Below are 15,906 nucleotides of genomic sequence, written 5' to 3' on the forward strand. Positions count from 1 at the left end.
TCAATTCGCTGTTACTCGGACATATTATTGAGCTCACTTTAAATTAAAACATGGCTGCGGTAGCCATCTGATTCACAAGTACAATTACTAAAATTAATCTGTAGTTTGCAAATGTGCAGGTTACAGAGGGGTCAGCTAAAACCTTTTATTATATTTCAATATTAATTATTATATGATTACTTCTAGAGCACCAACAAATTCTGTAGCGCTGTACAGTGTGTTTGGTAAAACCGTGGGCACCTAAAGCATGTTCACTATGCAGCTATTCATATAATGTACAAGTTACATTATACATCTAAATTCTTCCTGCCTTGGATGCAGGGTGGATAAAAATCAATGTTTTAAAAAAAAAAAAAAAATCAAAAAATGATTTTTTTTTTTTAATTTAAATCGGATTTTTTTTATTTAAATCAGATTTTGTTAAATAAAATGCTTTTTGAGGAAAATATATTACCATCCGAAGGTTATAACATATGGTTGCAGTGCTCATTTGCTGCACCTCTTAGCCAAAGACTTAAGTGTTCCAGAAATAAACACGAATGTTGTTGAAATTGCTAAATACGTCCGTAACAATCATTTTGCGGCAGCAGCTCTGAAAAGGATGGGTGGAACCAAGCTAACGCTCCCACAAGATATTAGATGGAACTCTGTGGTGGGCTGTTTGGAGCAGTATATCAAGAACTGGCCTATTCTGATGACAGTTTGTGAACAAAATTGAGATAAAATAGGTGGCACTGTCACGGCCAAAATCCTTAACATTGGGTGAACATATGGTGAACATGTGCTGAGCATTCTGAAGCTTTAAACAAAATACAGAAAAATAGCTGTTTTATTGCTGATGCTGTTGAAATTTGGAAGGAACTGAGTGAACACTTAAAAACAGAACTACACATGGACAGAATTAAATTACAAACATTGAACTAAAACGAATGGGACAAGTACTGTCTCCAGCTCATTTTTTGGCAAATATTGTCAATATCCAGTACCAGGGTCAAAACTTAAGTGCTGAGGAAGAGGAGTTAGCTATGACAGAGAGATCGATATAACCTGTTATGAGGTATCTTAGAATTGATTTATGACGATGTCAACGCTTATAAAGTTCGGCAAATACTTGTGTATATATTTCATTACTTATATTTAAAATCTATTGTTCCGTCCACTCAGCTTTATATACAGCTTTAATATATATGGTATGCAAACGATATCCGGACCTACAGACCGGAACCGGAAGTTCATCGTGGAACGCATATGACGTTATTTGGAACACAAGCTGATTATATCCGGCGTCTAAATGAGGAATATAAACCATGATTGAAATCACCCGTAGAAATAATCACGACAACCTACGGGAAGAACCTGCCATCTATAACCAATGAGCTTAACACACAATCAAATCCACCTGGAGGATTCTTCAATCAACTTCTTTGAATCTGCACTATTTAATGGAACTTGGGGAGGGATGGGATCATGCATGCTTTTTCATTGCTGTTCATTTATATCATATCTTGGAGGAAGTCCAGTCTAACTGGACAAAACGCGTTAAAAATATAATCAACAAAAGTATAAAATATATATCTAACTAATTGTTTTATTGAAGGCATTTTTAGCCCAATAAAAGACATAATTTTTGCCCTGATCCCTGACTCTGTAAGTTCCTGTGCCTGCGGAGTATCCATCCTGACCCAGTGTGGAGAGAGGACTACGGTTAGCCCCTTTGAGGGCCTTGAGGCGCTTCTTGAATTTATATCTTGTGAGTGCTACCAATAACTGCAGTGCTATACATTTGTATACTGCACTTCACTATGTATTATTTTTCTTTTATGTTATAGACCACCAGCTGTATCCCTATTTTTGCATATATCTACCTATCTATCAGAGGTGCTACAGGGAAGGCCTCTTTGGGAAGCTGTCTTGTTTGTATTAAGCCAAGTACCATTTGTTTTCCCATTCCATTTTTTGTTTAAGGGCAACATACTTTATATACATGCATGGACAAGTAAGGCAGATGGCTTTCATCGTCAATCAATCGATTTATTAAGCTAATAATTTTACAGTGAGGGGAAGAGATGGGACGATAAACTACCGATCCCACAAACCCCTGCGTTAGCATAAAACAATGGAAGAATCAGAAATCTCTAATTTGAGAATTAATCATTCACAGGTTGACATTACACTCCATTCTGAGGATAATGGGTTGCTCAGTGTACTTAGTTTATTTTATTTATGTGACTGGCTAATGATGATACTTAATATTTAAGTATCCCGTCCCCCAAACACTTTCACAAGGATTGACCCAGTTTGACCCCAATGTAGTTAGGTGATCTTCATTCCCAGTGGGCAAATTAACATTGTTGTCTAATCCGTTAGCTCTTTGGTGATAACAAGACAGAGATCCGCTTCTGCAAATGTGACATTTGGGAGAGCATTAGGTGTCATTGATAGGAACGCTGCATTTCTACATACGTACATTAGTGCAGTCTAAGCACCATCACCGCTATATCACAATGTAGTAGTTACAATGTAGTAGGAGTCAGCCTGAGCACCTGTGGTACTTTTAATTTTTTTTGTAATATTGCTAAAGTGTAAATTCCCGTTCTGTGATACCAATTTTGTCCAAGTTTGAACACCATTCTTTGTCTGTGAGTGGACCAGAGTGTTGCTGGGATGTGCACGTGAATTTTATTTTTTTGTTTTTAAGTTATGCTAAAGTTGTATTTTCACAAATCTCGTTAACAATACAGCTTTTCCGAATTATCACATTGATACAACTGTCCAATGTGACACATTATAATGCTGAAGCAGTGGTTATTCAGAGAAATGGAACATGAAAACCGTTTAATATTTAGTGATACATACATCAATGAATAGAGGAGTGTTACACAAGAGGGAAGGGGATAGGAGAACACTAATTTAGGATGGTAGGTCAATCCTTGATTTCCAGCCGTGGTCAACAATGTTACAACTTTTAGCAATTCACGTTATTGATCCAACTCCTCACTTAATTAGATATATCATCCAAATTACTTCTACGGGTGCAGCTCACAAGACTTCTCTTGCTGCTCTAGGAGGTCTGCTAATGCATTTTATTTCATATAGTCGCCATGCCTCTTTCCACAATGTACTTCCATAATCATGTTTATGGGTTTGTTTCAGACTTTCCATAAGCATTTGGACTGTTGGTATCACAGTTGAGACCCATTTCAATGCTAGCAAGGTCTATCAAATTCTCAAGTAGAATGTAACATTTTATTTTCTGAGCTCTGTGTAACGAACGCTGGCATTTCGTTTACTCGTTAATTCGTATGCTCCCGAACTGCTAGGTACTTAGTGAATATTGCCAGCAGTTCAAGGCGCTGATTCGTACGTCCCCCAAGAATCAAATACAGCATACAGTAAATCCAGTGGTTCGTCAGACACATACCCAAACATCCGCCTAGACTAGATGAAGGGTACAAAAGGAATGTTTTATTCAGTCCAGATTGCCTGCTTTTATGAAAGTCAAGGGTACATTATACACGCACACATAAACTCCCACAACACACCCACTAAATTCCTGAGTCACAATGACATAAAATACAAAATATGAAAAGTACATAATACACCTAAAACGTATATGGACGCCATAAATATCAAATGGGGGTAGCCTGAATCTGAGCATCCAAGTTGTCCAAATAGCGCTCAGATCCCACGAATACAGCTGAATCACCACCGGGGTAAAGTTTGGACCGACCTCTCACGAGGAGCTTGCACAAAACAGTTTCACAGGTAGTGGTCGGTCAATTTCGGGAGTACCAAACCAAACAAAACCACGAATGGTTCCCCTGGCTCATAGGTAGCGTTTGTTCACCGGGTTTGTGCAAACAAACCTACCGAACAGCACTCTCCTGGCTTGCCTGTGAAAAAAAGCAGGAGTTCGTGAAGTTGACCAGTGTTCGCGGAGTCGATTGTCCGACTTGGAGTTCTAGACACTCGACGACCAAGTCCCGCTGCCTCTTTTCGTGCGTTTTTTTCCAGCACGTGTTGTTTGGTTATACGAACGGAGGCCAAACAGGGAGAGCGCTAATTCCTGCGGTTTTCTTTGAGCTTCATGAGCCAGGGGTGTGGTCGGTGTTCGGTAGATTGATCTACCGAACCGAAAAAGTTAAGTTTGTGAACCAAAGGGTGTAGTTTTCTTCACACTCTGCTTGTATGATTCTATCTGGCAGTTACTGCTTGCCAGCTTAGTACAGTGCCAATAAATACGGGAAATTGTTCCTGTGTCGTTCAAGCACCTTCATAATTTATTAGACTTATTTGGGCAAACATTGGCAGAGAAGGTGGGTACCAGATACCGCCTGTAGAGGTGTGCTTGGTATTTTAATGCATGCGTGTCCCTGGAAAGTGTTACGTTGTGTTAGTGAGCTAATAAGCTTATTATTTAGAATCTGCTTAAGAGTCAACGTGTAATATATGTCTTAATGCAGCAGGCAAGGTCACAGCTGCCGGTGACTGTCACGTCTTTGGCAATAGCTCTACATACCTCGGTTCGTATCATCTCAAGCTTTTAGTTTAGAAGCAGTAGGGTCTTCTTTCCCAAGATCCCCGTAGAGGTTTATAACACATATACAGACTGCATGATTGATGAATATGAGAACGCAGAACTTACATCTACATCTTTCTTCTATGTTTTACTTTGCTATTTATTTACTTAGATAGGCGACATTCATTAAAGGGAACATTTCATTACTTTACTTTAACTGACACCCACAATAGGCACTGAGGGATAATTAAACTGGCCTCTGACCCGACACTGCCATATCTGCCGGTATGTAGGTGTCATACTATTATAACGCCCACTCATGGGCACTTCTTTGTCCCGCCCAAAGTGTAAAAGGATTGGCATTGCTTGAAGACACGTCCGCAAACAGGGCAGCCATCGGCAGTGAAATATGTCTGAACAATACTGCTCTAGGCAGCCCTAAAACCCTGGATTACTTCTCAAGGGACCAGCCCACACCTTAACCATTTCAACACACTGTAATGGTTGTGGTGCTTGCTATAAGTACTCCTTAAGAGTACTAACTGTTAAATCTGACGTGGTATTGGGAGATCCCTGCACAGCATTGTACACTGAAATTTAGAGAAGAATGTTATCAATGCGACAAGGGATTTTATTTCTGTTTTCCATTTTAGTATAAGCATATTCTAAATTATGATGTTTGGGTATGTCACTTTAGGTGAAGTCAAAGTTATGTTTCTTTACAATTTTTGCTTTGTGCAGAACTGTCTAATTCAGGCTGCAAGGAATAGGGCATACAAGGTGATCTGATTTTAAATTGCTATAAATGCTTGCTAATCAGGAATATTGGTTTCTGTTTTAAAAGGGAACTGTGTCTTTCTAGATGTGTAATACTATAATTATCTCTTATATATAACAAATATCTGCACGTTATTAAAAAAAAAATAAACTCACACCTCTTTATAGTGGAGCTGGGTGCCTCCATTCCTGTCAATCATTGTTATAAACTTTTGTCATTTGCACCTTGCATACAGAGTCATTTGCCAAATCTTTAATACAATCATTTTTTTTTTTTTTTATATAAACCATGAAAAGGGTCAAGATAAGTTGGAACATTTTCAATATTTGTATTGAATGGTGTAAATTTCCACTGGGAAATTAACTTTAAAATATGCTTCAAGTCATGTTTGAGGAAGAGGAAGCGACCCAAGCTCAAGAAACTGGTAAAACATTTTTTTAGGAAAGTAACAATTCTATGAGACACGATGTCTATATTTCTTTGCAACTATTTTACAATAAACCATGAAGTAGGATCAGTAAGTTAGTTGTACGGTCTCATCAGTGAACAAGGCATTTCTGTCCCCCTCCAGTGGCGAGCCGTGACGACTTATGCTTGGGAATCCTTGGTTTAGTGAATTACAGTTTGTACCCTCTGTTAACCCCGTGTTGTGAAAAGGAATAATTGCTGCTTTATCTTCTTGTTTTATCTAGCAGAGTGTAAACCTTTTGATATTGTAAATCCTGTTTTTATTTTTTGTATCTTTCAGAAACACGACCATGGACATGTTCTGCTAGGATTAGTGTTTAAGTTTCTTGATTTGACAGAGAGAGACTATTTTGGATTGCAGATTGATTCCTGTGAGAACCCTGTAAGAATGTCTTCCTGCTTTTTCCTAATGTTATTTAATGTGTAAGAATCGTAATTGGCATGGGTGAAAGAGTTTGTGCCAGCACCGCTACAATGCACAGCTTATAAAAATTGGAACCCAACTTTGGCTTTTGTTTAGCAATTTCCTGCTGTGCTGTGTTGATGCATCACTCTTGGGCCCCTAAACTTGTGTGACTCATGCAGTCACCATACGTTTGTAAATAGTTGATCCATTCAGTCCGTCCTATTTCCCGTCTGCCTAAAACCTACCTACAGGTAATTTGGTTCATCTTTTTCTTGGCCCAAATATCGTTTAAGTGGCATTTTCTCTACTACTGTTGATGTTGTCTTATTCCCCATATCCATCAGATTCCACAATCTACATGTTACAATATCATCTGTCCAGCTTCCAATCATGATGTTTGTTTGTAGCGCTCTCTTATGCAGATTAGTTATTGCTCGGCCCTCATTGACCTTAAATAAACTAATTTCTATGTGCCTTAAAGATGTTACTTTAACAACTGATGAGATTATTTATCAGCCGTTTACTGTGCATATATATAAATTCATTATGAATGTGACTTTTTTGTTTTAGCGGTGGCTAGACCCAAATAAACCCATCAGAAAGCAGCTTAAGAGTAAGTAAATTGTTCTCTGTCTTGTCCAGTGCTTGGGTTCAGCTTTGTGCACTATGTTTTGTCCTGCAAGTTTTGTTTTTCATTGTTACATGTTTTTTGATCTTTGTTGCCTGTTTTTCAATCCTTTTTGTGTTTGTTTTATTCCTTCTGTGTTTTTTTTTGTATTTTATATTTTCCTTTTTGTATAGGTCTTATATTCGTATGTGTTTTTTTTATTCCTTGTTGTGTGTTTTTGTAGGGGGATCTCCTCACAGCTTGAACTTCAGAGTCAAGTTTTTTGTCTCTGACCCAAGCAAACTGCAGGAGGAATATACAAGGTAGGACCAGTTACTTGCTAACTGTCTGAGACATGACCGTGTACATGTAGCAGTATGAAACAAAAGTTTGAATGCTAATTATTACTCCCTTTCTGATATGATGGTAACAGTGATGTGGATTGTGATACTATTTTGCAGAATATTGTTATTTATGGTATGTGACTCAGTCTGGCTCTCTACCAATAAAGATAACATGGGATTGTATCTTTATTGAATTTTGGAACATTAGATAAAATGTTTTCACTGTCAAGGCCAGCGCATGTCATAGACACTCAGTTTACAATGCACATGGAATCATGAAAAGACTGGTTTTAAAATGTCTAAAGATATTTGACCAAAATAATTTATTATGAGTTTATTATAACATTATGAGCCCTTAGCGCAAATAACTTGGTGACATTGTCCATAGATATGCAATAATGTAATATATAACAATCTCAATGTCATTACCATTGGCAGATACCTCCTTTTAAGATGGCTACCTCGCAGAGCAAGAGTGAAAATAGCAAGTCACTTATACAGCATTTACGCATTACAAAATAATACACACAAAATATAAATACGTATAATCATTTATTTTTAATAGTAATAAATGACAGTCTTTCTTTAAGCCACCGGCCCTAGTCCATTTGATTGTGAAATATTGTGATTGCTGCAGTTCAGTTGCAGAGTTTAAGCCTATCAATATAATGAATTGTTTATATAATGAGGAACCATATAATAAATATCCCATATAAGAAGGTGTGTCCAATAGCTTAAAGTGATTCATAATAAAACGCCAGCTCTAAAGTACACATGTGGGAATACCCTCTTTCCCACTCACCAAATACATTAAATATAGAGCAGATTGTAACTGTTACACATGTGCGTACAGATAATAACGAGATGCACTCACATGGACAGGAGCCTAGACTTAATCTGCACAATAAATGTAGGCTCCTGTCCATGTGAGTGCATTTAGCTATAATCTGTACGCACATGTGTAACCGTTACAATCTGCACTATATTTGTTTTGTATTTTTTCTTTTATATATTTGGTGTCTTTCCTGTTGTTTCCTATCAAAAGGGTAAACGATTTTTGCACCAGCATCTTACTATTTTTGTATAAGTTTACCATTTATATCACCTGTATAATGTGTGTAAATATAATGAGTCTTGAGATGTATAGAAAAAAACTGTAGGTCAGTTACAATGACAGCAGGTTTATCTTATGACAGAAACGATTTATGGTGACAACTCAACAGTTTTACTTCAGAAATGTGTACCTTTTAACATAAATTCAGACTTTCGTCAACATTCGTAGGGCTAAGAAATAACAGAATCCTATAGGGAGCAAGCCTTGTCCCCACTAGATCCCTCTCTGCAAAACCACCTTGTAGTCAAGCAATTTGATTGATTTATATTCATCAGATTCAGCACAGAACGTTTGACTAACCAGCCTCTCTCTTCAGGTACCAGTACTTTCTTCAGATAAAACAAGACGTTCTAACAGGCAGGTAAGACAAACTAGTAAATGGCGCAATTCCTTAACGCCCCCTCAGAGATTGGCAGTTAATTGTAGTTAACCTCATTCCTCAGCTGGATTGTAAATGTACAGATAATGTTCTGAAGTCTCTGTAACATTTTATAATAAAATGGCGTGCCACACATGTTCTTTATTAGACTTACTGAATCTATCCATCTTTAAAAGATATGTTGATGTATGTATAGAATAAATAAAAAATAGTGCAATTCATTATGAAACATACAATCTGATCTGTGCATTGTGAGAGGCAAAGTGCATGCACATGTATAGATAACCCATTATTCTTTTATTTAATATTTGAGATTCTATCAATATTAACAGAACAAAGTAAAAATGGTTTCTAATGCTTATTGGCAAAGATCTGTTCTGTCTGCTGTGGTTGATTGCATAAAGAATATCGTATATATTGACAGTAGTGAATTGGACCCAAACCTGAAATTGAAGTGACAGACACATTCTGCATTTACTGATCATTTTGCTAGTACTGTGTATAGATGAAATATTTTACTTCTCCAAAGTCTGTGTTCTATACTAGTCACACTTGTAATGACTAATGTCTGGTTGATGGTTAATAAGAATATATATTTATTTTTTCCATGCATCTGTTTGTTCTTTCTTTTTCTGTACAGATTGCCCTGCCCTTACAATACTGCAGTGCTATTGGCTTCTTATGCAGTTCAGTGTAAGTATAAATATCAAGTGTCAGTAGCGTTAATTGGATTGGGATTTTCCAAGAATTCAGTGTGACTGGTTCGTGTTCTTTATCATTCTTTTAAATTATTAAGGAATATTCTCTTCATTTTTCTTATTGAAAATTAAAAAAATGTCATACACTATAGCCCATATGTGTATTATTTTGAATACATACATTAGGCTGTGTGTACACCATGCTCACAGCACAAACAATCCACAGTGGCCCACACACCCGCGTCTGCCCATTTGCTATCAGAATAATACATGTACATATCGGCTATATTACATCATCTCTTATTTTCAAAAATGATAACCCAATCATGGCACTTTTCCTTGACTTAAAAATATATCTCTTATTTATTTTTTATTTAAATCTACTGCATCGTTTGCTCTGTGTATGATGGTGTAGCGGCTTGTGGCTATTTTCATTAACACATCTCGTTTCCTGAGCAGGAAGCTGTGTTAGGACAAAAGTGGAAAATGAGGGTGAAAAAGAGAATTGCTTCCCACAGCCTGCTTATAAATAACATGTTTGGATTAAATTATACCGCTCATGTTAGCTGCTCCTGGGTTTCTTCAATAAACAGATTCACTGGGATCTTGTCCTCTGTATGTATTCATTTACAATTAGAATCTTGCAGAACGTTCGCTTTTGCTTCTGTCTGTTGACAGTAGCTGCCTGCAGGGAAATCCCCTTGTTTTCTTTTGGGTGATCATCTTGGCTTGATGCTGGGCATACTCACAGCTGCTTTCCTCTGGGCTCTTGTTGGATGTATTTTTATGCACTGGTTACGTAGTTTGGTCCTTTTTGCTTTTAACCCCTTAAGGACCAAGCTTCTGGAATAAAAGGGAATCATGACATGTCACACATGTCATGTGTCCTTAAGGGGTTAAAGAAACAAATAAAGTGAAAATAAAAAAAGATAATTTTAGTATGTATTTAATTTTATAAATAATAATTACAATGCTACCTGGCTTTTTATCCCCCCCTCCCCTCCCCTCTCCTTTCCCCCTACAGTGATATTGTGATTTAAAACAATTGTATTTTAATTGTAAGATTTTGAAGTTCACACAATGTTAATGGCAGTGTAGGGAGATGACCATAGATTGGAAGAATCAGACTAACGTAAGTGGTGAGCTACATGGCTGGTATGACTAAAAAAATCACGTAATATTTCCACATAATTCTCAATATGTCATTTGTGGAATGCATGCTGTGGGTCATATGAGTGGTTTTGCAGATGAGTGATGGTTGCCCTGTCACACGTGTGGTGTACATGCCTGTGCCATGGTTTTTCTCTGGTATAGGATACACGCTGCCGTTAATAACCTTTTTTCTTTTTCTCTTTTGAAGCTGAACTAGGAGACTACAGCAATTCAGATCACCTGCCTGGCTATCTCGGAGATTTCTCATTCATCCCAATCCAACCAGAAGACTTTGAGAAAGAAATTGCAAAATTGCATCAACAGCACACGTAACTTCCCCCTAATTTATTATTATAGTGGCAACATATTCTGCAGTGCTTTATAATTTTACATTGTGGATGTTTAATGTCCAGTAACTTAAAAAAAATAAAACGTTAAAAATAAAGGTTAAGAGGGTTCTGGCTGAATGAGCTTACAATCTAGGATACCCTAAAGCTGAAATTTGAAAGGAATGTTTCTGTACCTGCGGATTAAGCATTTACAGGCCTTTTTTAATGCTCACGGATTTCCTGCCTATTAAACATGCAGATACACAGCTTTCACAGAACAGTTATTTGTGGTAATAATTAACCATGTTCTTGCCTTGGACATTGGTTAATGCATTTGATTTACCTATGTTCTAGTTTAAAATGTATATTTACTTAATTGAGCGAGCAATGATTTCAAGTATGTACCCTCTCTTCTTTTACTCAGTAATAATTGAAGTATAATTTGCTGCAGCAAGCACGTTTTGTTGACTATGAGCCACTTAATAATTTGATTACCAACACCAAAATTTCCCCTCACCTTATATGAAGATGTGTTAATGTAGATTTCAGGGTGAAGTGCAGAAAATCACTGTTGGCTGATCCATGCACTCTATCGACCACAGGCTGTTTGCGGTTATAACTCCAGAAAGCAATGGATTTAAAAATCATTTAATAATGTCTTCATAGTCAATCAGGAGAAGCAACAGTACAGGGAGGATCATCACACCTGTCGGTTCTAATTTTACTTTTCCATGATGTTATCTGCTGAAACCTGCTGATTATTATTATTCATACTTTGCACATTTTGTGAATGATTTTTGGGCATTTTAATACGTTTTTAGCTACTGCAGTCCATTGTTTGCATTCATGGGTATGGAGTATTACGGTATTTCTACCATTTCTGAGTTTGTAGTTTGCGAGACCAAACAAGCTGTAGCTCTCAATGCCTACGTTTAGGACAAGTGGGTAGTGGTAGTGATTGTTATCCTGGCTGTATTGTAGCTGGAGTTAAAGTATCGCTGAAGGATTAACGGGCTTTCCTTTCCTAAATGCCTGCTTTATCTTTCCTCAGAGGCCTGACACCGGCAGAGGCAGAATTTACTTATCTCAACACCGCACGGACATTAGAACTTTATGGTGTCGAATTGCACTATGCTCGGGTAAGTGATTGCTTATGTTTTTATTTTATTTTTGTGAATTATCCACTTAATCCTCATCTCACACGTTTCCCCTAAAACAAGCAGTATTCGTACAGGCACAATGATGAGAAGTAAATATATTCTATTTTACTGAATATCATCCATAAAATATGTAGCATTGAGCGCAGGTTCAATGCGATAAAATGTGCAAGCTGACTGCTAATTTATCCGCAGTATGTGTGTTAAAGGAGGCAATTTTGTGGGAAAAAATGTTTACCGGTTTATACTTATTCATTGATCCCTCTGATCAGCCATTATGGAATATGGGAAGCTTCTGATCAGCCATTATGGAATATGGGCAGCTTCTGATCAGCCATTATGGAATATGGGCAGCTTCTGATCAGCCATTATGGAATATGGGCAGCTTCTGATCAGCCATTATGGAATATGGGCTGTCTCTGATCAGCCATTATGGAATATGGGCAGCTTCTGATCAGCCATTATGGAATATGGGCTGTCTCTGATCAGCCATTATGGAATATGGGCTGTCCCTGATCAGCCATTATGGAATATGGGCAGCTTCTGATCAGCCATTATGGAATATGGGCAGCTTCTGATCAGCCATTATGGAATATGGGCAGCTTCTGATCAGCCATTATGGAATATGGGCAGCTTCTGATCAGCCATTATGGAATATGGGCTGCTTCTGATCAGCCATTATGGAATATGGGCTGCTTCTGATCAGCCATTATGGAATATGGGCTGCTTCTGATCAGCCATTATGGAATATGGGCAGCTTCTGATCAGCCATTATGGAATATGAGCTGTCTCTGATCATTATGAAATATGTCAAACAACAATATACAGGTAGCGCTAAGAAAAATACTCCAAACACAACAGTATATACTAATAAGAGCAATAAAAACACACAGGATATAAAGAGTCCACAATAAAACTTGAAAGAATAAAAAATACCAAATGGTACGGCACAGTCTCAAAGGTGGCAATAGATCTTCTAGTCCTGGTATGGGACTTGTTTGGTAGCTTCGCTTAATGGCAGTATATGAAAAGGAAGCAAAAACAAAGGCAAACCAATAGTGCAATATGGTAGTACATAGCAGGACAAACGACACTTCGATAAGATGTCAACTCACATATGGTAGAGCTATACCCAGCTCTAGGTAAAACAGTATGCGGTGGTATACAATCCCTACTTGCAGGATATCCCTCTGGTTTTGGTACACGGTAGAATGGTAGTAAATCACTACGGGATAACGATGAGGTAGATCATATGGAATGACAAAAAAAACAGCCACTAGTCAATATTTACCTTATTGATACTTATCTATATTGAGAATATAGATAGGTAAATATCAATAAGGTAAATAAAAATATACTTACAATAGGGTGAGCAGACTAACCGCTCTATGTATCAAGCCTGGGTGGTATAATCCCCACCAAGGATTTCTTTTGTTGGTTTTCCGCAGTAGGCAATGGCTCCAGATGTCAGGTAAAAGTATAAAAATAAATAATAAGTTCTTAAAATATATGGCTAAAAGGCAGGTAGTGAGAGAGTCAAAATACTTTATTTAACAAAAGCATAAAAACCACAACACGTTTCTCCCCTTACGGATTTCTCAAGTGGTTCCTTGTTCAGCATTATGAAATATGGGCTGTCTCTGGTCATTATGAAATATGGGCTGTCTCTGGTCATTATGAAATATGGGCTGTCTCTGGTCATTATGAAATATGGGCTGTCTCTGGTCATTATGAAATATGGGCTGTCTCTGGTCATTATGAAATATGGGCTGTCTCTGGTCATTATGAAATATGGGCTGTCTCTGGTCGTTATGAAATATAGACTGTCTCTGGTTGTTATGAAATATGGGCTGTCTCTGGTTGTTATGAAATATGGACTGTCTCTGGTCATTATGAAATATGGGCTGTCTCTGGTCATTATGAAATATGGTCTGTCTCTGGTCGGTCTTAATGGAATATGGACTGTCTCTGATCGGTCTTAATGGAATATGGACTGTCTCTGGTCGGTCTTAATGGAATATGGACTGTCTCTGATCGGTCTTAATGGAATATGGACTGTCTCTGGTCGGTCTTAATGGAATATGGACTGTCTCTGATCGGTCTTAATGGAATATGGACTGTCTCTGGTTATTAACAGAATGGGGGAAAAAATGATTTTTGTCTAAAGTTTGGAATTCAGTTTTTGGAAATTTGCCACATTATCTCAAATAATTATGTTTTCCTGATTGTTCCCCTACAAGCAACTTATTATTACTTATTATTTTTACTGCAGAGTTTAATTTGTTTTACTGACACTTTTAATGTGAACTCATCATTCCCAAATGAATGGAGGAGATAGTTCTTTGTAACTGTGTTATCAAATGTGATCTATGCTTTTCTGCTTGCTTATTAATCACCAGAAAATATGCAGGGCAATAGATCATTTAAAATCTTTAAACGAGATGTGTTGTATTTCTTTTTTTCTTAGTCATTGTTGGCTCTCCACAAGAGTGAATGGGTTTAGAGTGCACTAACTGGTGCTGCCATTATTTCAGACCCTTCAAAGACTATGCAATTGTGATCAGTCAATGCAGTGTGTATTTTCTAATTAATAGGTGGGGGTTTAACTGCTGGGCTATAGCCCTGGGTATACCCAGGAAACCGTAAACGACCTTGTTCTAAGTTAAATTTGAGTAGTGATGTAAAATGCCATCAGATTAGTGGACATGTGATATTACAGCATTCAGCATTTCTCTGAGGTGTTATGGTCGATGTGATCTTAGAGTACGGCTGGAGAGCTAGTGATGCTAAAGATTGAGCTGTGTCGGATAGCCGCACTTTTAATGGAGCTCTATTAAAGGAACACTATAGTCACCTAAATTACTTTAGCTAAACAAAGCAGTTTTAGTGTATAGATCATTCCCCTGCAATTTCACTGCTCAATTCACTGTCATTTAGGAGTTAAATCACTTTGTTTCTGTTTGTGCAGCCCTATCCACACCTCCCCTGGCTATGATTGACAGAGCCTGCATGGAAAAAAAACTGGTTTCACTTTCAAACAGATGTAATTTACCTTAAATAATTGTATCTCAATCTCTAAATTGAACTTTAATCACATACAGGAGGCTCTTGCAGGGTCTAGCAAGCTATTAACATAGCAGGGGATAAGAAAATCGTAATTAAACAGAACTTGCAATAAAGAAAGCCTAAATAGGGCTCTCTTTACAGGAAGTGTTTATAGAAGGCTGTGCAAGTCACATGCAGGGAGGTGTGACTAGGGTTCATAAACAAAGGGATTTAACTCCTAAATGGCAGATGATTGAGCAGTGAGGCTGCAGGGGCATGTTCTATACACCAAAACTGCTTCATTAAGCTAAAGTTGTTCAGGTGTCCCTTTAATAATGTTTATCTGGGATGTTAGTTCCTGTAAAAAAATCAGATTATCCCAGTAATGGTTAGGAAGCCAGATGAAACCAAGGAATGGCTGGCAACTAATACCAATTTCTACCACCTATTTAATTTATTTTTTGTCTTTTGTGCTCCCAAAGGCTTACAATCTATAAATACCTACCTGACCAAATTGGAAACCTGCCCTATGTTTTGCATACTTTACATCCTTCATGCCAACAATGTCATTTAGTGTTTTTTTTTTATTTATTTATTTTTTATTTTAGGATCAAAGTAACAATGAGATTTTGATTGGTGTCATGTCTGGAGGAATACTAATTTACAAAAACAGGGTACGCATTAACAGCTTTCCATGGTAAGGAACTCGCTTATTACATTTTTAACGAAAATTGTTAAAGATGTATTTATTTTTTATTTATTTTTTTGCAAACTACCAATTTAATGTGTGTCTGTGTGGAGATAAAACTAAAACCTTGTATGGTCAAATTCTAAGAAGGATTTCAATGAATATAAAGGTGTCGAATAATGCAAGCTTACACTATTACCATAGGTAAAATCATTTAAAAGA

At 37.3% G+C, this 15,906-nt stretch overlaps 1 protein-coding gene across 1 annotated transcript in view; it reads left to right on the forward strand.

Moving 5' to 3' along the window:
- Positions 1 to 15,906, forward strand: part of PTPN4 (protein tyrosine phosphatase non-receptor type 4) — a 77,888-nt gene that overhangs the window by 35,703 nt on the left and 26,279 nt on the right. The window contains exons 3-10 of the mRNA XM_063429232.1: positions 6,046 to 6,147; positions 6,742 to 6,784; positions 7,023 to 7,101; positions 8,553 to 8,597; positions 9,256 to 9,308; positions 10,674 to 10,794; positions 11,846 to 11,933; positions 15,605 to 15,693. Of these exons, the coding sequence (XP_063285302.1) occupies positions 6,046 to 6,147; positions 6,742 to 6,784; positions 7,023 to 7,101; positions 8,553 to 8,597; positions 9,256 to 9,308; positions 10,674 to 10,794; positions 11,846 to 11,933; positions 15,605 to 15,693 (620 nt within the window). The remainder of the gene's footprint in view (positions 1 to 6,045; positions 6,148 to 6,741; positions 6,785 to 7,022; positions 7,102 to 8,552; positions 8,598 to 9,255; positions 9,309 to 10,673; positions 10,795 to 11,845; positions 11,934 to 15,604; positions 15,694 to 15,906) is intronic.

Source organism: Pelobates fuscus, chromosome 8, assembly GCF_036172605.1.
Source record: "Pelobates fuscus isolate aPelFus1 chromosome 8, aPelFus1.pri, whole genome shotgun sequence".
Lineage (NCBI taxonomy): Eukaryota > Metazoa > Chordata > Amphibia > Anura > Pelobatidae > Pelobates > Pelobates fuscus.